The sequence below is a fragment of the Puntigrus tetrazona genome, chromosome 15 (assembly GCF_018831695.1).
Source record: "Puntigrus tetrazona isolate hp1 chromosome 15, ASM1883169v1, whole genome shotgun sequence".
Taxonomy (NCBI): Eukaryota; Metazoa; Chordata; class Actinopteri; order Cypriniformes; family Cyprinidae; genus Puntigrus; species Puntigrus tetrazona.
Window position 1 is genome coordinate 7680120 of NC_056713.1, and position 23523 is coordinate 7703642.

The 23523-nt window shown below is 43.3% G+C and overlaps 3 protein-coding genes across 7 annotated transcripts; 2 read left to right on the forward strand and 1 right to left on the reverse strand.

The window, feature by feature from the left end:
• Positions 1-593: 593 nt before the first annotated feature.
• On the reverse strand, positions 594-4274 carry nudt8 (nudix (nucleoside diphosphate linked moiety X)-type motif 8). Of its 2 annotated transcripts, none has more exons than XM_043258835.1 (5): positions 4154-4274; positions 2784-3302; positions 2568-2700; positions 1319-1396; positions 594-1226 (listed from the first exon to the last, which is right to left on the reverse strand). In XM_043258835.1, the coding sequence occupies exons 2-5, from the start codon at positions 3299-3301 to the stop codon at positions 1011-1013; spliced, it is 945 nt and encodes a 314-aa protein (XP_043114770.1). In that variant the 5' UTR covers position 3302; positions 4154-4274; the 3' UTR covers positions 594-1010. The 2 variants fall into 2 exon arrangements, with proteins under 2 accessions (XP_043114770.1, XP_043114771.1); XM_043258836.1 differs by having other exon boundaries at positions 1062-1226; positions 1324-1396.
• A 197-nt stretch (positions 4275-4471) lies between these two features.
• On the forward strand, positions 4472-12144 carry ftr86 (finTRIM family, member 86). The gene is made up of 10 exons (XM_043258833.1): positions 4472-4604; positions 6460-6946; positions 8017-8112; positions 8182-8415; positions 9606-9765; positions 10091-10168; positions 10265-10372; positions 10461-10526; positions 11236-11438; positions 11720-12144. The coding sequence occupies exons 2-10, from the start codon at positions 6482-6484 to the stop codon at positions 12053-12055; spliced, it is 1746 nt and encodes a 581-aa protein (XP_043114768.1). The 5' UTR covers positions 4472-4604; positions 6460-6481; the 3' UTR covers positions 12056-12144.
• Positions 12145-12996: 852 nt separating this feature from the next.
• pcsk7 (proprotein convertase subtilisin/kexin type 7) lies at positions 12997-23391 on the forward strand. 4 transcript variants are annotated; one of them, XM_043258828.1, is made up of 16 exons: positions 13001-13162; positions 13853-14291; positions 14844-14978; positions 15124-15289; positions 16136-16226; positions 16413-16467; positions 16634-16772; positions 17360-17460; positions 18029-18196; positions 18324-18434; positions 18503-18605; positions 20119-20275; positions 20350-20444; positions 21492-21585; positions 21677-21794; positions 22703-23391. In XM_043258828.1, the coding sequence occupies exons 2-16, from the start codon at positions 13872-13874 to the stop codon at positions 22928-22930; spliced, it is 2181 nt and encodes a 726-aa protein (XP_043114763.1). In that variant the 5' UTR covers positions 13001-13162; positions 13853-13871; the 3' UTR covers positions 22931-23391. The 4 variants fall into 4 exon arrangements, with proteins under 4 accessions (XP_043114767.1, XP_043114763.1, XP_043114764.1 ...); XM_043258829.1 differs by lacking the exon at positions 13001-13162 and adding an exon at positions 13208-13569; XM_043258831.1 differs by lacking the exon at positions 13001-13162 and adding an exon at positions 13653-13673.
• The last annotated feature ends 132 nt before the right edge of the window (positions 23392-23523 follow it).

A 23523-nucleotide genomic window follows, 5' to 3' on the forward strand; every position in this document is an offset into this window, starting at 1 on the left:
AGGTTAAAGCCCAAAAGTACATTCAAATATGTGTGCTTCATAAAAAACATTTCACTGGAGGCTTTTATAACATCAGAGAAATTGCACCACTTTTATGAACCATTGTGATTCCTGCAACAGAAAATCAGTTTGTTTTTATTACTTCAATATAACAAACCCTTCTTTAGTGGTATGAAACATGATCCCGACCTTTCTTGACAGTTTCCGTGAGAGTTTTCCTAAAAACAGTTCTGTTTAATCTCATCCCAATCCTGTAAGACCTTTGTTCATCTTCAGAACACATTCATCAAAAATAATCTCCGAGTGCTCTCGGTCCCTCCGTAGACAGCAAGGGCACGATTAAGGTCCAGAAGTAGAGTGAAGAAATAGTTCATAGTGCCTTTAACTGTAATTTTACCAAACTACAAGAACGCTTTCTGCACGCAAATAATAATTTATTCAATAATTCTCGTCCCTGAGTTTCCATCCTCTGACATTTTGGACACCAGAACGTATTTAGCGTGTTGAGCGGTGTCTAGGTTTAGCACGCGCAAGCTTTATCCTGAACTTCAACAGCGCTGAGAGTAACTTGGGGAGAAGAATTGTTGTTGTTGTTTTGCGCACAAATGGCATTCTCTTAGCTTCGTAAAATGACAGTTGAACCGCTGACATCACATGAACAGTTTTACTGATGTCCCAGCAATTCATGCATATTTTATTCGTACAAACTGGTACGGCCTCGCTCGCGCAAATTCATACGACGCTTTGTATTTTAGGAGTAGCACAAGATCTAGACAAATTGCATGTAAATGTACGAATTAGCCACCTCATGAAATACGTATGAAATGTTCATGAGAGAGCGCTGGATATCCTTGCTATGATTCTGGGTCTTGATTGTGGTGGCAGTTTTATGGTCTCTGGAGGGATTTGATCAGAAATATCTTGATTTGTGTTCTGAAGGTGAAAGCAGGTCCTATGGCTTCAGAACGACACGAAGGCGAGTTGAAAGCCAGAGGTTTCTCCCGAAGGTGCTACTGAACGGCGCTGTGGTCCAGCAGCTGCTCCCGGGGCACTATGATCTTGAGCGCGTGATCCAGGGCCACCGCCGTGAGGCCCCAGACGCGGTGCTTGGGGCCGAGAAACACCGGGAGGGTGTATCCGTACCGATCTCCCGTGCGGAAGTGCGTGTAGCCTCGGTTTTGGGGTTGACATAAATGCTCAAGCGTCAGGGTAAAAATCTCCTCCACCTGTCAGAGGAAGAAAGGCAGCGTTACCCGACTCTTCTCTGAGAACAAACACACCGCCGTGAATAGACTGATGGGGGTGAGCTGTGCTGTACCTCACTTGGATTAGGTCGAAAAGAGAGAGCCTCCAGAGGTCCAAGATTGGCTATCACCGGTGCAATCATCATTCCAGACTGCAAAAAACAGAATCACTCAAACTTTGACCTCGGTCTAAGACTAGAAACATGAGCATAGCATGCATTCATTTACATTAGTATTAAATAAGACATGGATAAATCACACAAAGTTTTTGTTCGAATCAATGTCTAAACAAACGTAGAAGACGCATTCGCATGTCGTGGCATTATGGGTTTATTTTCTTTGCGTGTGAAAAGTATTCTTGTAGCTTCATATTACGGTTGAACCACTGATGGAAGATGGATTCTGATGAGGTCTTATATATTTTTGCTTGACAGTCACATTTTATTTATAGAGAAGACTTAAGCTGAGAGAAAGGGCGGGGTTGACCTCGTTGCTATGGATGATGTCAGCATGCTTATTAACTATGCAGGCAGTGATTGGCTGATAGGAGAGGGGCGGGGTCTCTGAGATTTATTGGTAGAAATATTCCAGAGCGCAATGGTATGTTGCCATATTCAAATAAAGCTTTAAAAATGCGACGACACGACTCATATTACACAACTCGGAAAATAAATGACTGATATGATGACCACAGCAAATGAAAGAGCTTCCAGGACGCGGTGGATATGAGCACAGGCTTAAACCAACTGCCCTACCAAGTCTGAAATGCCCTGGAGAGAGAGGCGAGGGTACGTTTACATCCTAAAGGGATGGCATAGCATTTCTTGTCTCCGCCGGTAGCTGTGGTCCTCTAAAAGAGTCAAAGGATTCAGAGCTGAAGTGGAGAAGACAAAGAAACGGGTCTTTAGGACATTTTATTCATCTACAGGCATCTTTCCGTTATTTTGTCAGACTTTTATCGCTAGGAAAGCGGCTAGGATAATCGTCTGAAAATCAAAAGCGACATACTGTGGTATCTTATCAGAACTGTTTATTCTGAGTTGTGCTGAAGTAAAAAACTCTGATGCAGAACGTTAATTTTTTTAAACAACGTACACCTTTTATGGGTTTCCATTACATATTTCAGTAAGAGACATCACTTAGGTTATACTAAGCTAGGTCTTAACAGCCAGGACTGTTTATGTTCCAGGGCAGATTGTTGGTTAGTATAGTTGTGAGTTGGAGCTAGTTTTAGCGTTTATGCCAAATATAGGACTGACACGCTCATTTAGGGGCTACTCTAGTAGCCAGTCAAGCTCACACATACGAGCAGAACGCACTGACCACGTCCCGCAGCGGTTTGAGCACACCCCACACTTGATCCTCAGCGATGAGGACGCCCAGCTCCTCGCGCGCTTCCCTGAGAGCCGTGTCCACGACGGTCCTGTCAGACGGGTCCTTCTTCCCCCCCGCGAAACTAGCACAACAGAGATGAGAAGGGCATTCAAACGAGCTCGGAGGAGCGCTCACCCCGCTTTAGCCCCGGGGCGCCACGCGTACCTGACATCTCCTTTGTGCCGGCCCTTCAGTTTGGCGGATCTGAGCGTGAAGAGCAGCGCGGGGTCCCCGCTCACGGCGCACAGACACACCAGCACCGCCGCCCAGCTCGTCCTCTCCCCGGCGTACAGGGCGGCGTTCGCCTGCAGAGAGCGTCTGCAGCGGGCCTCGTTCCCGGCGGACAGGCACTCGTCCCCCGCGGCCCTCCTGTGCAGCCCGGCTGTCGAAAGGACGCCCGAGCCGTTTGAACTGCTCTGCCATCTGCTTGGATTGGTGGAGCTCCGTGAGGGAGAGGCGTGATCCGGTGCGTGCGGAGAGTTCGTGGGGCGTCTCAACAGGGAGCGAGCGCCGGGGCCCGCACGTCTGGAAGAGTCCGGCGCCAAGGAGGACGCTCGGGAAACAGGGCCGGGGGAGAAGAGCTCGGGCGGGCGGCTGCAGAGCGTCCGTTCTCCAGCGTCTCTGGCCGTCAACACCGGTCGGAGCCGATTCAAGCAAGCCTTCGTCTGTGGGGGCCTGAGCATCCTGCGCAAACACAGGCCAACGTTAACTAAGACCATTCTCCTGAGAGTCTGAGAGCTGCACTCGAAACATTCAGGATACAGACAGGGCTTTTCTCTGTCAGTGAAATACATGATGAAGCGGTTCTACAATTACAAATAGCTGTGTGGAAAATATAGTCAGAGGTAGAAAATGGGAACGAGGGAGTCTCTGGACACAAACTAAATAAATCATGAAGCCATTAATAAACTCGGTGGCTCTGAAGACAGAAGGAGAGGACGTGAATCTAGTCACAGAGCAGCTCTCACATGTTTCTGGATCAGCTGTGAGGCGTTCATCTGACTGGAGATGGTTTCTAGACGGACCATGATAAACATTCACGGGCTTTAGTTGGTCTGAACTGATCAAAGTGATGGATGCGGCCTAAAATCACCTTCATACATTGGTTGAAGGGTTGGTAAGACCACTCGGATCAGACACAAACCAACTGTCCAACATGAAAATATGCTGAGGGATTATCATTTCAGTGCATTGATATAAACTCACATTCAAGTTAAAACATTAACCCTGAGATCCAAATACTTCAGATAAACATTCAGCTTGACAAAAAAAAAACGAACATAAAGCACAAAAGTGGGGAAAACCATCACCAGTGATATTAACTGCTCGTTATCACACACTAACATACACTTTTTGAGGAAACATTCATCACTAAGTTGCTCGTAACTTCTAGAGATCTCAGTCTTTTATAAAGACACGTGGAAACACACTTTTTCCTCTGCGTGACAGCGACAAACGGCGATGTGAGCAAACGTTGATTTTCTCAATAAGTCACAATAAAACATTTTTTAAAAAGAAGACAGTTTATGACTCACCTTAAAAGAACTAGACGAGCTCGATGGTGTTCACCGGATGTTGTGACAGAAGCGGCTTCTTCTTCTTCGGCGCGTGTTTGAATCTTCAGCTGTCGCGTGGCGCCGCCTACTGTTCAAACACGGCACACGACGCATTAATACAAGTACAACATTTTACGGCACGTTTGATTTATTAATCACATAACTGAATAAATGTATTAAATTCAGAACATGAAACATTTATTCATTCACACACGTTAAAACATTTATTCACACACATCACGATTTATTTGCAAGTAATGACTGCCGTTCTCATTTAACAGCTGTTAGAAAGTCTCGCCAATCATTTTCTTCAAATCAAAAGTCAGGAGTCTTAAATCGCCATTCGATTCGATCGACTCGTCAAAAGGAACCGGATTTAAAGATTCGATTCAGGAGTCGGTGTTTGGTTTACAGGCAGACAGCTCGACCCGTGAGTACAGCTCAGCAAAGATGAACTTGTTAGGAACGAAACATCTAAAAGAGGATTACCATGTATTTAATGCTTCTTAAATTACAAGCTCGCAAACTTTGGCGACAAAACAAATCCCGTTAGATGCTTTTTCCGGTTTTTAACATTCACCAAACTTTAAATACAACACGATTCACGGACAGACGTGCTAATCTTTATTTTGATCATTCTTTTGTGATTTTTACCTCGCTGCAATTCGGCTTCAAATCTGGGATGAAAAGTGTACTTTTGACTTAATATTTGCATCAGTCACATTTAATAGTTTGGCTTTCGTTTCATCACTATGTGTAACCTAAAAAAAAAAAAAAAGCTTAAACGTTTCTAAAACTTAATTTGACATGAAACGACCCCCAAAAACATCTGAAGAATCAGCTGGATAATATATATCAATATTTTAAGAATCAATTATTTATGAAGACTGCAACAAACGTCGCATAAAGTGAACTAATCTTACTATTATTATTGTTATTATTAAGGTGAGGGATATTGATTTGGTGGCCATTGATTTCTATAGACGTTTACTTACTAGACTACTCATGTTTTTATGCTTTGACTAAAACACTGATGAAAAAGCCAAGAAAGTGAGTAACTTTGTAGTGTGCTTTCGAGGCGTTATAAGGTTCTGCAGGTTCTCAGCTTAGTGTTTCTTAGGGTTTCTTAGTGTTTTTAAGTCATTTCTACCCTGTTTGGCCCAAATCGAGCCACTTCTTAACGGATGGCAGAAAGGTGATGCATGTAGAGTTTGTTGACGTGAGCCTTTTACTGGACGAGTGCCACAGATGTAGTGCTTTGAGTAGGTTAAATATGTCCATGCATTCAGACCGTAGGATAAAAAAGAAGAATCCTGGACGTTTAGGTCTCATGTAATCTAGTGCACATCTAAAACATAGAGAAAACATCGCTTCCACATGAACTTTACCTGATAATGCTTTAAAGCAGGAAGAAGGAAACATAAGAAAACATAAAAACATTACTATTTTCTTTTGATTGTTTGGTCAAATGTTTCTAATAATGTAAGTGGTTACTATCACTTTTTATCACATCCTTGCTAGTTAACGATGTTAATTCCTTAAAAAAAACTTGGACTAGTAGTGCATTACCAATTTTTTTTTTTTTATTATATTTTGATTAACCGCTCTTCTTTTTTGCTTTTTATTCTCTTATAAAGAAAACGCTTTCAACGCTCTGATAAATCTTCATTTTATTATGATTTCTGAGGATGTGACACGGAAGGCTGGAGTAACGATGCTGAGAATAGATAAAATAAAAAAATAAAAAGGGTTGCAATAATGTTTCACAAAATTACAGTTTTTAAATTTTTGTATTTATAGGTAAAAAAAGTAGTTTTTGGTCCAACCTTGATGAGCAGATGTATTGATTAGTGAGCTCTCTTTCTCTTATTAATAATGTTTTATAATACTATTTATGGTATTTTGACAAAAACATTACGTATTACTCGCTGCTATGTGGTTTGAAGGTGGTTTCTACAGCGAGGGGATGCCCTAATGACATCACTACCATCTTAATGAAATACTTGTGTAAAAAACCTTTCAATACAGTACCTGTGTCACGAGGGGAAAGTTAGCGACATAATAGTAACGTTTCTACAACGTTCTCCGAACCTTTTCGAGCCTTTTTGCAGGCTTTCATTAACCAGACACACAGGTCTGTCAGCCTGCCTTACATTTTATTCTAGCTGTGTCATTTGTCTCGTGGAAAATGTGTGAACCGTGCAGAGAACTTGTCCTGCTAGTTTTAACCACACCCGTTCTGGTTTAAAAGGAACTGTGAAAAGCCTTCTCTTGTGATTTTACAGAAACCCTGCTCTCTTCCTCATCATGGCAACCGCAGACTGGGCTCCGGACGCGTTCTCTTGCCCCATCTGTCTGGACGTCCTGAAGGACCCGGCCACCCTTCCCTGCGGTCACAGTTACTGCCTGCTCTGTATCCAGAAGCACTGGGATCAGGCGGCGAACAAGGGCTCCTACGAATGTCCTCAGTGCAGACAGCGTTTCAAACCGAGGCCGGTCCTGGCCAGAAGCAACGTGCTGATGGAAGCTCTGGAGAAGCTGAGGCTGGGCAGGCCGGACGGCACGGACGCCCCTGTCTCGGGTCCCGCGGGGCCTCAGACCGGGCTCTATCCCTCTCTGCCCTCCGGCTCTCCGGAGCTCTGCCCTCTTCATCAGCAGGTGCTGGAGCTGTACTGCTGCGAGGACAAACAGTGCGTCTGTGACGAGTGCAGCCTTCTGGGACACAAGGGCCATCGGGTGGTGCGTCCAGACCAGGAACGGCAGGAGATTCAGGTACGCCACCGCATCGCAAACACTGCCAAAAAGGTCACGTTTCACCACAGAAGTTTAGAAAAGAAAGCGATGGTGACATAAACCCAGCGGCTCTGTTAAAGGGGTCATCGGATGTTATCTTATGAAGCCCAGTTGATATAATTCTTATGGTGTTAATATATATATAATTTAGGTGCACGTCCCTTTAAATGCTAATGAGCTCTGCTGACCCCGCCCCTCTCTTCTGAGCCGCTCTCATGATACTGTTTACTTTAGCCGCAGTACTTGCTCATGACTGCTTTCTAACGAAGGTGAAGCTGGATCAGGAATTCACACAAACGTAAATCCAGGATTCATGCAAACATTAGTTCGTTTAGGAAGATCAGGGGCGGAGTCAGCTGCCGTGGGAGGGGCCTGGCTCTGTGATGTCACACGGCGAGACCTGAAAATGACACTGGGTGGACTTTTATAATTATACGGTGGTCAAGTACACACACTTGACAAGAAGTTTATGTTCAAACACCAGGGAAAAGTAAATTTTTCATCCGATGATCCCTTTAAGAGCCTTTAAGGTATACTCCACCCAAAGATGAAAACGACCCCATAAGGCATCCTGGGTGTGTATGACTTTAGCTGTCAGCAAAAAAAACTAAACTTTAATTGAAGTAATTGAGTAATTGTGGCTGTAGCATGTAGACTTGAAGACATTTTTTATCAAGCAGTTATGCTGTTGCATGGAGCAGTGATGCATATATGACATTTTCACCGGTGAGGTTTTAGACTTTTTTTGACAACAAGTGTGTTTTAAAACTAAAGCTATAATGCCTTTGAGCAGTTTTAGATATTTGTGCTAGAAAGCTGTTGGTGCTTGAAAATATTTAGTGGCCTCCCAAACCTTCAGATACCAGTTTCAAAAAATATCAAAGTTGGAAATTTTAACTGGTTATTGAAGATTTTGAAAAGTCGCATGAATCATGGGAACGAAAGTAAAAGTGTTCTGACCCCTGATGATTGATTGGACGCGTGTTTTGTGTTTTTGCTGTGTGTATGTCCTGAACTGTTGTACGTCAATGTGGTGTGTCTTTATACAGCAAGAGCTGAAGAAAGTGAGCGATCGGATACAGGGGAGCATCGCAGAGCGAGAGAAGCTCCTGGAGAGCCTCCCTCAGGTCTCTCAAGCGCACGAGGTAATAACCGCACAGGAAGTCTTCAGTGGTTGTGAATGAGCTGCTGAGGCCTGGCTTTGTGTCTCTCAGAGCTCGGCGCAGCAGCTGCTGGCGGACAGTCAGGCGGCGTTCGAGGACGTGTTGAAGAGCGTCGAGCTCAGTCACTCTCAGGTGCTCCAGCTTCTTCAGACGCACCAGACATCGGCCAGCAGCCGCCTCCAGGCCCAGACCTACAGCCTCCGGCAGGAGATGCTCGGCCTGCAGCAGAGACGAGAGGAGCTGAGGAGACTGGACGGCATCCAGGACCCCGTCGCCTTCCTGAACGTGAGTGACCCTTCAGCTTCAATGATCACGGCACTACTTTCTTTTTAGCATTTTCTGATTACTAACAGGTTCAAAGAAGCATTTCTTTAAAAAAAGGATGTTGTGTTATAATGTGCAATGCCTTAAAGGCTCATATCGTTAGAAGAGGTTTCTATTCTGCTTTGTATTGACATAAATGAAAAAAGTATCACATGCTCAAAAATATTATACAGTACAATTTCAACACTTTTAATAAATCAGTATATTAGAATAATTTCTAAAGGATCATGTGACACTAAACACTGGAGGTGTGATGCTGAAAATGCAGCGCTGTGTCACAGAAATAAATTCTATTTAAAGTCTGTTAAAATAGGAAGATTTCACAATATTGCTGCTATTTCTATATTTTTGATTGAATAAATAGAACTCTGATGAGCTACAGATCTTACTGATCCCACACTTTTGAGCTGCGGTGTATATTGACTTAAAACACATGATTTTGACTGTTTGCTTTTGGATTAAACGTCTAAATGTAAAGGTCAATATATTCAGGTCAAGATGTACCACTTTGGTGTATTGGACAAATTAAATGGACAAATGTAATGATTTTACATACACACGAAGCATAATAAATGCAAGCAAAGCGCCTGTTTTAAACATTTGTGAAAATAGATAGTCTAAATATGAATAAATAATCATCATTTAGTAAGGCCCGTGTACATTGAGCTATTTTAGCCGTTTAGCAAAACATGTTCACATTGCAGTCATGTAATGAATGTGTGCTAATCTGAGGGTCTTCTCATCTAAACTAGAAGAAAAGCTTCAGGAATTACAGCTGTTGCCCTGAATCAACATCTTCAAGTCTATCAGAGATAAATTAATCTAGTTAAGCCTTACTAGAGTTATTGGTCAGTCATGGTAAAATGTACAAATGTAAAATTACTAATACAGAAGGATAATAAAGCTGTTTTAAACTGGCATTGACGCTGGAAAAAACCCATTTTCATCTTTCATCTATTCAGTTTTTTACCAGGTTTCTCATGGTATATTACATTACGACTGCAATAATCCTACAGTAAATCCTGTTTTATTGACACTCTTGTGTAATGTTTGATTTGGTTGATGTCCCCATTTGCATTCACGCACGTAAATGACACATAATAGGGGAGTTCGTAAGATTGGCATTATTATAGTAACGATATCTTCTGCAGACATTCATGGCCTTAGATCCTGTGGAGGAGGCTGGACATGCAGCGCTGGAGATCTGGAGTCCTGAGTCGGTGATATCTAGGGTCAGACTGTGTCTGGACGCTTACAGACAGACCGCGCTCAATCTTACCAAAACCAACCTGGCCAGCATCTTTAGAGTGGGTGAGTTGTGTGTTTCAATACTGTATACTAATAATAATCCTTGTCTTCCTGCCTAGGCATCAGCATTACCTGTACTTGGCTTGTTTTGACATTAAATGAATGTATTCATTGTATCACTAATAATGCACGCTTAAAATGATAAATGGGGGTAACACTTTACTTGCATCAATGCTACTAAAGTCAGCCACCTCTACAGTGCATTGCAGATAAAAGTCATGCTTTATTTTGACATCACATCGAATAACTGTGGTTGTAAATTTGACTTTTACAAATAATAAGCCAATGCATTAGTACTCTGAAGATCAGCGAGGATGCTATCTTTCAGTCAACGACGGCGCTGCTCAAGTACATTCCCCCGGTCCGGTCTCCAGTAACCCACAGCCGTCCTCACAAAACAGCACAGGTGAGCTCTGAGCTCGTCTTCATCGTCTTCACCGTGTCCATAGTGTACAAGGAATCTGTCCTCCTAGATTGCAGTCTGTTTTCTTCTCCGTTACAGAAGTGAAGTTGGACTCGGTGAAAACAGAGGATGAACCCGAAGCCCGAGCTTCCTCCGCTGCAACACAAGAGCATCACAAGACACAAGCGTGTTCCTCCGCCAGTCCACGTAAATCATCTCCTATTCATTCAGGAATGAAGATAAAAACATGTTTTCATTAGATTCTTCTTCATAGAGCTTCTTTGTGTGTCTACAGTGGAGGCGTCAGCGTCCTGTTGTGTGTCTAATCCAGCTCCGAAAACAAGAGAGGAAATGCTGAAATGTGAGATTGTGTGATTTTTTTTCTACTTCTTTTCTAATTTTTATTTTTATTTTTTTTAAATAGGCTCGTTCTCCAACTTCCCCCCCCCAGAGATAAACAGCTGAGTTTAATCGTTTTTGAATCCATTTAGCTGATCACCGGGTCTGCACTTTTAGCGTAGCTTAGCATAGATCATTGAATCTGATTAGACCGTTAGCATCACGCTCAAAAATGACTTTAAAAAGAGTTTATATATTTAAAACCTGACTCCTCTGTTGTTAAACAGTGTACTTAGACTAGCTGAAAATGAAAATTTGTGATTTTTTTTTTTAGGCCCATATAACTAGTAACTATACTCTTATTCCGGCGTATTAATCAAGGAATGTTACTGTTGTACCGCAGCAGGCGCAGTGATATCATGCAGCGCCTGAAAATGTTAGGGACTGTTTATGTAATATCATTGCACCTGCTGCAAAAAACCAACGCTTTGCGATATTTTTGAGCGTGATGCTAACGGTCTAATCTGATTCAATGATCTATGCTAAGCTAGGCTAGGCTAAAAGTGCTATCGCCAGACCCGGAGATCGGCTGAATGGATTCAAAAATGTAAAATGAAGTGCTTAACATTAGGGGAGTTCGAAAATGTGCATATTTTCAAAATAAGTGGAGTGTTTCAGTAAACCTGGTTGTGCATTTGTTCTTGTGTGACGGTGTGTGTGTTTCGTCTCAGTCCGCATCGAGCCCACACTGGACCACTGCAGTGCTTTCCGCCACATTCGTCTGTCTGAAGGATATCGCAAGGCGACGCTCTGCGCGGAGAACCAGAATTATCCGGATCATCCGGAGCGCTTCATGTTCTGGAGGCAGGTGATGTGTGTGGAGCAGCTGGCCGGCAGCCCGTATTACTGGGAGGTGGAGTGGACGGGACAGAGGGTGAGAGCAGTGAACACACGTGGAATTTAATACACCAATCTTTGTGTTCTTTTATTGACTAAAGTATTTAAACAATGACTGAATTCAGGTGTTTTAGTTCAGTCAGGTAATATAGTTAAACAAGTGCTATTCTGCTGAAAAACAAAACATCTTGCATCTGCTAAAGGTAGTTTTCCATTCAGTAAAAATGTGTTTATTAAGCAGAAGATGAGCTGTGATGATTGATTTTTAGCTGCTGGATTCATTCCTTTGGTCTCATGACCTTGGTTTGCCCTCTTCAGGTGACGATTGGTGTGGCGTATAAAGACATGAATCGCTCCGCGTCGGACGACAGTGCCAGACTGGGTCACAACACGCAGTCCTGGAGCCTCTACTGGTCCGGCAAGGCCTTCTCCATGTGGCATGATGGGAAGGAAACGGCGCTGGTCGCTCCCAAAGCCAAGCGCATCGGCGTCTATCTGGACCAGCAGACCGGCGTGCTGGCATTTTACAGAGTCTCGCATAACCAGGCCCAAGAAATATGCTGCGTTCACACTCACTTCGACAGACCTCTCTTGCCCAGTTTCCGCTTCTGGTCTGGAGTCGGCTCCTCCGTCGCCGTCTGTGAGCTCAGCTAGAGAGAAGACAGAAATGTCGGCCATTAAACGCACAGCCTTACTGCAATCTTTATCTGTTCACAATAAAACACCAACACTAACGCATCTCAGTTGTGTTTGTGATGTGCATGTTTATGGTGACCTACACGTGAATAAAAGCCGATGCATGTGAGTTTTAAGCACAGTTATCAACACGGTTGTCAACAAAGTTTGTCCTGGCAGCAAGAGCCACGAGGTCTATAAATACTTGGAGAAACACTATTCATCAGCAAGCTGCCGGGGTTCCCAAGAGTCCCAGAAAACCAGGAATGTTTAAATGTTTTCAAAGCCTTGAAAAGTCATGGAAAAACGAGAAAATAAATAAAGCTTAATGGCGAGACACTACCGTTCTGATGATAAGAAATGTGGCTGTTCATATGCCATCTGCTTATACATAAGTGTTCTGAATGTGTGCTTGTTAAGAGGAAGTAGATCCATTACTTTGGATTTATAAAATAATGAGAGTTCCCTCTATGGAGCTCCTGCTATAGCTCTGTTGCAAAGAGAACCTCCAGCACTTGAGCTGATTCTCTTTATGATACTGATTAAACTCTATTCATAGAGCAGAGGCAGCATCATGCTTCAGAAGATCCTACTTGCTCTTCATCAGGAGGATCTTCTGAAGCATGATGCTCCAGCGGACCGAGGCAAGCTAATGTGTGTGTTATTTTTCTGTGCTCCTGGCTTCCAGCCTAGAAGAAAATCATCGTGCAGCGTGAAAACACACTTGGGAAGTTGTGCTTTCGCTTCTCAGAGCACGCTTCTGTTGACCGGAAGCTGAAAAAGAAGAAGGCTCAAAACACTTTTGAGCGAGTAGCACGACCACAACTAAATAAATAAACAATGGTATAAGATTCGTGAAACCACTCGATCTGTTTTATTTTTATTTATCTTTTTTTTTTTTTTTTTGCGTCTGCTTGGCTCACACCGGATATGACGAAGCAGATGACGAATGCGGATGTTTAGCGCAGCAGATTGAGTTCCCCGCTCGAGTGATGTCGCTGATCGAGCTGATAGCGAATAATGACTCTAAAAAGCTGGGGAATAAAACAGACGAACGATAGCGAAGTACATTATCGTTGCCAGAAGGTAAGAAGGGCGACTCCGCGTTTTAACATTAATTTCTGTCCTGACAGGTTGAGGTTTGACTTCCTTCAGCGCTATGTCAGTCAGTTAACGCTTGGTTTAGACAGCTACCTGATGTATTCTGACGCGTCGTAATAAACAGAGCGCGTGTTTCGACGTCTTCCGGTTTGTCATGATGTCACAAAATGACACACGTTCGTTCAGTCGTATTGCCAGATCCTTTACACCCCGTACACCTAAAACCAGTTCATACGTGCGTTCACATCCACCCACAAAGAGACGGGGAAGCGCCAAGCGTGTAGTTCAGTTCGGACAGGACCGAGCGAGCTTCACAGTCAGGTTCACTGAAGTCAACTTTGCTTTTGAAGAAACTGAGCTCTTGAGAAACTCTACTCTAGCTGCTTTAAATAGTAAGGACGCTCACACCACGTCTGTTTAATAAAGTCTGTTTATAACACCATCATCATTTTACAGCATTCGCACAAGTGCCTAAAAAGGTACTGTAGCTTTAAAGGTATGTCTCTAGAAGCTAGGAGATCGTGTTCTCCAGTTCTCCTTGTAAACTAAAAAAAACAACTAGTTTTGTATTGATTTTGGCTAGTGCTGTGGTTATTGAAGGCATTGATTGTGTGCGTGCGTGTGCGTGCGTGTGTGTGTGCGTGTGTGTGCGTGTGTGTGTGTGTTTCCCCGCAGCTGATTTCTCCGGGCTGACATGGCGTCCTCCTCCCGGATGTGTCTCCTCGTCTGTCCTCTGCTACTGCTGGTGGTTTCCCCGCCGCTCGTCCGCTGCTTCTTCTCTCCCTCCCCAGCGTCCCGGTCGTGCGGGCCGGGCCGGTCCTGGGCGGTGCGTCTGGACAGCGGCGCGGTGAGAGCCGGACGCTCGCTGGAGCGGCTGGCCCAGAGCGTGGCGGACGAGGCGGGTCTGGAGAACCACGGCCAGATCGGGCAGCTGGAGGAACATTACCTGCTCTGCCAGCCGCTGGAGAACGGCGCCGACGCCGACCCGACCGACACCGAGTCGGCTCTGGACAGAAACCCTCATGTGCTGTGGCACTCCCAGGAACACATCCTCAGACGCTCCAAGAGAGGCGTGACCTTCAATGACCCCAAATACCCCAACCAGTGGCACTTGGTGAGTGTTGTGTTGCGTGAGTTACTGAACATGCGTTCAGCCACGTGGACAGAATTACAGACTTCAGTAAAATGCACATTATAGAAATGCTAAGGGGTGGAAAAGCTTCTGAAATCTTTCTGAAAATTGCAACCCTATGTGCACATCCGAAAAAATTGGACTGAAAGTTGGTGCATGACGAAAAAATACAATGAATGCACGCAGAAAATGATTGCTACAAACACACTTAATTAAATAAATTCAAAAAGACCGTTACGTCTTTATCAGTCTTGCTAAAACTAAAAGAAATCTTTTCATAGAAACATGCACGGAATCAAAGGACAGACGATTAAAAACATGATCAGCAGTCGAAGCTAGGAGTACTACCACTACTAAAGAATAATTTAAATATGATTTACACGTTAAGGGATTAAGACATGTACTTCAAACTAAGTGAAAGTTAAATAAAAGTGGCAAAATTAGAATTTAATTTTGTACAAATTAAAAAAACATTTAGGAAAAAGGTGATTTATTTTTTGTAGCAGTCAGATTTCAGCACGCTTGCTTTTTCAGCACAACGACGTGAAGCACGGGATGGACGTGAACGTGACCGGCGTCTGGGAGAGAAACATCACCGGCGCGGGGATCACGGTGGTGGTGGTGGACGACGGCGTCCAGCACACGCTGGCAGATATTCAGCCCAATTACGTGAGTCGGCCTGACCTCCAGCGGGCACACGGCTTCAGGTCACCCGTCATGTGTGTCCTGCTCCCCGTCGGTTCAGTTCGGCTCTCAGGAGAGTAGTAGTAGTTGTTGATGGAGCGTGGTTTATCGTGTGTTTGGTGTTTCCTAGAGTCCCGAGGGCAGTTATGATCTGAACTCCAACGACCCTGACCCCATGCCTCACCCCGACGGCCACAGCGATAACCACCACGGCACGCGCTGCGCTGGAGAGATCGCCGCCGTCTCCAACAACAGCTTCTGCGCTGTCGGAGTCGCCTACGGAGCCAAAGTGGCCGGTAGCTGACTTTATTTCACAACGGTTTTCCTCAGAGTCATCGGTGAAATAAGTACTAAACTGTCTCAGTACATGTTTCAGAAATGAAGGTATGTGTAATGAAATGAACGACACCGAGAAAGAACGAAATTCGGCTCCAAACAAACCACGTAAAACCGAAAGCATTGTTTTATTTTTAGAGAGAAACTATGATTTGTTGTTCAGCACTAATTAATCCCATGCTAAAAGGATCTTTGAGGAGAATTGCTTTTTTTTTTATTTTGTTAAATCGCTTGTTTTCCTCAGTTTTCTACCAAAGCGAAAAGAATTTAAATGTTTTTATAAATTTACACTTGCATTGTAGAGGTATTTAGCTTATTGAATAATTGATATATTGGTGAATTTAGCCGATATTCAATGCATATACATTTTAATATGTATGATAACACGAGCCAAGTAAATTCAAAATGTGTAATGCAGTAAGGAAAATAATGTAATGCATGTTTTTTTCCACGTGTTTGTGCATCGCTTTATTTTATTTGTGTGAGTGTGCTTTGCAATAAGTAAAAGTTTACCCACATGTGACTTTTTTTAATAAGTTTAAAAAATATATATATATATGCAAATAGTTGGCTTTGAGTTTTGAGTTGATTGTTTTTAAAGCACCCTCCTTTTATATAGCTATTAAACCGTCTTGTCTTGGTGCTCTCATACTCTCAAAATCACAAAATATTGTTGAAATTGTGGAATTAGTGCAGCGACCGAATTAAAATCATCGCTGTATAAACAGTGCGGGTTCATAGTTCAGTGACTGTGGCATCACCGGTGAAGTAGTGTACAGTGCTCATTATCTGTGATGTCTCGGCAGGGATCAGGGTTTTGGACGGACCCCTCACAGACAGCATGGAGGCTGTTGCTTTTAATAAGCACTACCAAGTCAACGACGTCTACAGCTGCAGGTACTTCACGCAAGAATTTGAGAGATCATAGATATTCAAGTCATTCATCACGCTGGTTTGCTTTTATTGCTAGCATTGCATACTAACAGTACTGCACGAGCTGTTGGGTTATAATTCATTAGCTAATGTCCAACTGATCACTTTATAATTTGTGGAAATGCATGAGGTGTGTGTTTTGTCCTGTAGCTGGGGTCCAGATGATGACGGCCGGACAGTCGATGGACCGCATCCCTTGGGCAAGGTGAGGCTGTCTGAAGAGTTATGCTCTTAACATCTCAGCCGTGCGTTCAGTTCTCAAACAACATGCGCTTTCTGTTTCTGTTCTGCAGCCCCAGGGTCAAGCGACGCTGCTTTGAAGTAATGAGTCTGTGTTTTAGTGTGTTTCTGACGCTGATTGTGGTCCGCAGGCGGCGCTGCAGCACGGAGTCATCGCAGGACGCAGAGGTTTTGGCAGCATCTTCGTTGTCGCCAGCGGAAACGGAGGACAGTATGAAGACAACTGCAACTACGACGGCTACGCTAACTCCATCTACACCGTCACCATCGGTAAAGAACCGCCAGGGGCATGTCAGATTCAGATTTCAGCCCAGAGAAAAACCTAAGCTTTTATTTATTTATTAACATTTGTAAAAAAAGGGTTAGTTCACCCCAAAATAAGAGTTGTGTAATTACTCACCCTCAAGTCGTTTCAAACCCATAAGACTTCTTCAGAACACAGATTAAGATGTTTTGGATGAAATCCGAGAGCCATTGGACAACGATCAGTACATCATTAAACAGGATGTGACCTCAGTTTTGCCACGCTACGAGAATACTTTTTTTTGGCAAAGAAAAGAAAAATAGCATGATTTACTGAGTATTATTATTAGAATGGTATTATAAAGTTGTAAATATCGATCCATTTCTTGCACAGATGATTGTTTTGCTTCATAAGACTTCAATTCATCTTCAGGTGTTCCTTGATATGCTTTTTGTGAGTGTAATGGCAGCCGGTCTATTACAGCTAAAGATCGTCTTTACTGAAGAAGTCACTTACGTTTCAGAGAGACTGAGGATGAGCAAATGAATGTAATTCTTGTGAACTAAGCCCTTTTAGTAAATGAAGGCTCTTTTAAGACGGCGTGTAATTGCAGGTGCGGTGGATGAGAATGGCAGAAAGCCGTTTTATGCAGAAGAGTGTGCGTCCATGCTGGCCGTGACGTTCAGCAGCGGCAGCAGACAGCTCCGCAGTATAGTGAGTATCAGTACAGTCTGCAGGAGCACCACACTGAGCCAAAGACAGCTTTAGACTAATGTGAGCTAAAAACTGTTTCTGCCCAGCGTAGCCTGCTAAAACCTGTTTGAGACTAGGGGTGTGTGGGATTGACAAAAAAAAGCAACGATATCTTTGTTTTGTGAGATCGTATCGCTGGTGATAATTAGATGTTGTTCTGCTGATCTTAAGAGCTGACTCAATAAATTTTGATGTTTATGATGTTTTGCACTTCATTTTTGTAGAAAAAAACATGCTTTGTCTGAAATTTATTAACTATCTCGCACACCCCTAGTTCAGACAGCTGTAGTTAAACACTGTAACTAAACCAAGACCATCCACTCATATTGTAACATGTGATATGGCACGATAAGCCCCGCCTTCTGAATAAAAGACCCAATCAGCCGTTGGTATAGTCCCTGCAGCTGCCGTTAAGTGTATGCAGATGAGCTTTTGGGGGCGGAGTTAAAGAGCACTGAGTGCACGCGGTTTAGCTTGTGTGTGTGTGTGTGTGTGTGTGTGTGTGTGTGTGTGCGTGTGCGTGTGTCAGGTGACGTCGGACTGGTCTCTGCAGAGCGGCACCGGCTGCACGGACGGACACACGGGCACCTCTGCGGCCGCTCCTCTGGCTGCGGGGATGGTGGCGCTCATGCTGCAGGTTCGGCCCTGTCTCAGCTGGAGGGACGTCCAGCACATCATCACCTACACCGCCACTCAGGTGACGCACCGCCGCACGGTTGATCACCGTAGATCTAGTCTAATATTCTAATATTGAAGATGTATGTTGTTGTTGTGGTCACTATCATTGTTAATGGTGGTCTAATAGTGTAATGACGTGTCCGCAGCATGACGCTGAAGCTCAGGCTGACTGGGGGATCAACGGAGCCGGCTTCCATCACAGTCACAAGTACGGCTTTGGTCTGCTGAACGCCTGGAGGCTGGTGAACGCCGCCAAGGTAGAGATCTGTCACAGCACTGCTGCTTTCAGGCAAACACAGACTCTCATGATCTCCATCTCTGGCAGGTCTGGGAGCCCGTCCCCTTCTTGGTGTCCTACCAGAGCCCGCTTTTAAAGGCCAGCGAGGACATCCCAGCCTTCCCCAAAACTCTCACGCACACCTGGAACGGTAAGAGACTCGTGTGACGCATGCACGTAAACTATTAACCAGTAGCTTATTAGCATGCATATTACTAGCATACTGGTTATTTATTAGCAAGCAGCAAATATGGAGTTTATGGAAGGAAACTATAAATGATTTACTGTTTTATGATCTAATGTGTATTTCCGAACAAGCCATAAAAAGGGCTGTTATGACCGCGGTGTGATCTGTTAGTGGATGTGTGCCACACGCAGCAGATGCCGGCCCTTTTTTGGAGATGTTTGTCTGCGTTTCTGTGTTCAAGTATACAGTGAGAGTCAAGTGTTTCTTCCCTTCTCCACCGAGCTCACATCTTTCACACGGTTTTCCTTTGTCTCTGTCTTCAGTCAGTCGTTCTCTCTCCGTTCGTCTCGTGAATCGAATCTTCATGAGCTCAGGTCATGGAAAATACATATCCGCTAATAGCTATTAAGAAGTGAGATTTGCAACCGAGCACCAGAAGACCGACAGGACTCCTAATGGCTTTTCTCATAGGTTTGATCGTTATTAAAGTGACTAATGTAGAGGTTCACCGGCACTATTTATGCAGGAAAAAAGAGGGTCCATTCAAAACGGCATTAAAACCGATCAAGTTCTTTTGAATATAGTATTAATAGTGTGACTTAAAGGAAATGTCTCCTCAGGAGGAGTTCACTTCAGTTGCTTTCATAAGTAGGTTTATACACTATCACTTGCTTTCAGAAGCATTTCTATCAGCATGAAACGGATCTCCGGTGGTTTTATATCAGCTCTGAAGAGGAAGAATGCAGGACGGGGCTCGGTTTTGTCGGTTTTGTCTTTTGTTATTTGCTATTGAGCGACGTCAGAGTTTGTACCCGGCCCACAGGGAAGCTTCAGCGTGTTTTTGTTGATGTCTTTCTGTTTACCGTGATGAACTCTCTCCGTCAGAAGATCATGGCCCTATATGGTCAGAGAAGGAGCCTTGGAGGAAATGCCTTGGAGTTAGTGGAGCCTAATGAAGAATTCATCTCTCAGCAGCGCTTAAGTCACGCTTCTCACATCAAGATCTCATACTGATGTAGTTGATGAATAGAAATACAAGATCTGAACTGAACTTTTAATAACAGGAGTAAAGCTGGAAATGGTTAGCAGGAAGGGGCCATTGAGATTCAGTACAAACATAAGAAAACGCTTCGTCTTCTTTTTTGTGTGTACATCTTTAGCATAAGGACCAGTTCTCACTGTTAACTTTTTTGGAGATGATAAATAATTAACATGCCCATTATTAGCGTATTTGCTGTCTATTCTGCATGGTCATATTCTACATAATCCTACTCTAATTCTGTAAAGAAACACAAATGAATTGAACTTTTGGTGCAAGCTTCATGTTTGACTAAAGCCAGAATGTGCATGCAGGTTAACTAGTGCTCACATGTAAACGCGTGCGTTGGATTGGTTTCTTGGTCTTTGCTGTCGCACGTTTTAATTGAGTTCGCTTGGAAGCTAAGAGAGTATTAACGCTCGTCTTTGGTTCTGGTAGTGTCTCGGTCTGATCTGAGGCAGTCGGGCATGCAGACGCTGGAGCACGTGTCCGTTACGGTGACTATGGCTCACCCGCGGCGCGGGAACGTGGAGATCCGGCTCGTCTGCCCCAGCGGGATGAGCTCTCTGATCGGGGCCCGCAGGTCGCTGGACGTGTGAGTGTCTGCTTCGCTCCGCACGCTTGACTTCTGAGCCTGTGGGAACGCTTTTAACGGCCGTTGTGTTGCAGAGACGTGACCGGATTCACGGACTGGACGTTCTCCACGGTGCGGTGCTGGGGAGAGAGAGCCGAGGGACAGTACAGGCTCCAGATCACCGACCACAGTGAGACAGCGCTGCTCAGATCCCTCTCTAACCTCAGGGCTGTCAGAATGGCTGGAAAACTACCCTCGAGTTTTAGACCTAAATGATATCAGTATTTAAAGGGATAGTTTAAGCATCTCAGCTTCTCTCCTGAGGCTACTAAACCATGTTTATTTAAAGCAGTATGATAATATGTATTTTGAAAAAAGTGCATCATGTTTCTAAACCATATATAATTAAATTGCATAAACAATTAGAAATAAAACGGCATCATGCATGTATGAATAATTCGATACAATGGATTGTGAGATGAACCTTGAACTTACGGTAATTAAAACTCTGTTCTGTGAGATTTTTTTTTTTTAACAGACCTGCTTACAATCAATCATCTTCAAAATACAGTAAAGGTTGATAGCGCCACAAGAACATGCATTATCCTAAAGCAGCTACTGGACTGTTTTAGCCAAAAAAAAAAATATATATAAAAAAAAAAAAAAAAATATATATATATATATATATATATATATATATATATATATATATATATATATATATATATATATATATATATATAAATATATATATATATAAATAAATATATATTAAATAAATAAATATATATATATATTTTTTTTTTTTTTTTTTGCAGAAGATAACTAAAAGTGTTAATCCATATAATAGTGACCCTTTGGAAAGGCAATGTTTTGGTCTTTCCTGAGTAAAACCTGTAGCGGCAGCAAAGAACACAAACTAAATGGTTTTGATACGGAAAAAAACCCTTGATTTCTTTAAGAATCTGTCAGGTGAACATTATAGTTTGAATGAAACCGTCCTTTTAGAAACAACAGAGCACCCAAAATAACCTGAAAGAATAAAAAGAACCGTTTCCTGTCTGTCCTTGTATCATTAACTTTTGATTAACGGTTGATTTAAAAAGTAAGCTCTTTGGAGAGAGTAACTTAATTCCACTGTTAACTAGTAATTGATTACTTGTTTAGAGTAACGTCCCCACCACTGCAGGTCTGTGCTGGTCATTTCTCAGTGAAGGTCTGTGCTTCTGTCTTTCAGAAGAGTCGAGTCTGTCGTCAGGCGTCCTGAAGCGCTGGAAGCTCACGCTGTACGGCTCGTCTCTGTCTCTTCAGCAGGTCAAAGAGAGACGGAGGTGAGCGGAGAGGACAGCTACCTGACTCTAAAGAAGAAGCTGTAGTTAATGGTGTGCTGAACCGGTTTCCTGTGTTTGTTTACCTCGTCAGGGTCGTTGAAGAGGCCATGGGCGGACAGTACCTGAACAGCAGTTTTGCTCTCCCCTGTCCTCCTGGTATCGACGTTCCTCCTGAGATCGTGAGCCCGTTCACGTCGAGCAGCCTGAAGGTGCGTCTTGCTGAAAACAGAGCTCGTCACTTTCACACACGCTAGCAGTCAGAGCTTTCTGAACAGCAAGATTTGTAATGTTTTTTTTAAAGAAGTGTCTTGCATTTGATCCAAAGTACCGCAAAAAAACAGTAACGTTTACAAATATTTTGTTACCGTTTATAACGGCTGTTTTCCGTTTATCAAAGCTGTATTTTCCGCATCATTACTCCAGTCTTCGGTGTCGCATGATCCTTCAGAAATCATATTAATAATTATTAATAGTTTTCTTTCAGGATTCTTTGATAAATAGAGGAAACAGCATCTATCTGAAATAGAAATCAATCTTTATCATCACTTTTGATCGAGTTTAAAGCGTCCTTGCCAAATAAAAGTATTAATTTCTATAATTTAATTTCTAAAATGGAGACCATGTTTTTGAGTGGCACCGTGTCTAATTTTACCTTTATTTCTTTTCCGCTGTCGCCTCTGACTCGTTTAGTTAGGAACGTTTCATTTCTAGAGGTTATCGTTGATTTGATTGCAGGGACCAACTAAAAATCAAGTGTTTAATCGTGTCGTTATACGCCGCTATCTCTATTCTCCTGTTGGATTCAGTTCAGAGCTTTCACACAACCTGCATTCATCACAGGATCCCCACAAAAACACACTCCATGTTTTAATCCATTTTTGAACAGATGTGAAAGTGCCAACGCTATCCGAGGACGCTCTGTAATATAAATTTAATGTACCGTTTTCATTTTAATGGCATTTTAAAATGGTTTTCGAAATGAGCCGCTCGGCTGATAAATGATTAATGATGACTTCTAAAGACTTTTGAGGCGCTCTCTTAAATCATGAAGTAGTCTCCGTGTGAAAGAGTGATGTGGCGTTCTGGTCCTGCGTCTAGTAAGTGTTGTGTTCTGCAGTCTCTGCTGCTGCTGGGCTGCTTCGCTCTCTTCTGGTCGCTCTACTACACGCTGGAGGTGACCCTGACCCACTGGGACTGGCGCGGGTGCAGCATGAGCGGCACGGGACGGCCCCGAGGCTTTCAGAGCGTGCTCACGGGCCTGGAGGACAGTCAGGTGGTGCAGATCCAGCCCGAGGTGGACAGCGAGTCTAAGGTCCCGCTCATAGCTGCCGAGGAGAACACGTAGCACTCGGGGATGAAGTCTCTCTTCGTCTGTTTCTTCAGGTTGAGCTCTGATTTTCTTTGACCATGTGAGCAAGTGCTCTGTTTTGAGTCGCCTTGTTTAGTTGGATTTGTTTTCCGATGCGTTCATAGGAGTGTTACCTGATAAGAGTGCCTGATTTAGAGTGCAGTGTTTGTTCATGTATGACTGAGAGAATGCGTGCTGTGTGATTGGCCGAGTGAATGATATTTTATGGAGTTTAATATATTGACCGGGACGCATTGAATGTGTCGCTATTAGGTCTTTTCTGAGTATAAATACCTCGGACACTTGAATCTTGAAAGACAGAAAGAGATTGTTTAAACTGGCGGTCTGCTTGCCCGCAGACGTCTTACTGATTCTAGCTTCTTTATTTTTTACTGAAGTGTGGTATTCTTGTGAGAACTCAGATGTGGTTTGAATAAAAATGAAAAGGGATTGTTTTATTCCAATTCCATTTTTTTTTTTTGTGAGACCTTTTGCTTATTTATTTATTTATTTTTGTAAGAACTGTAATATACAGCACATAAAAACTTTTTTTTTTTTTTTTTTTCAATGCAAAAAATATTTACATAATG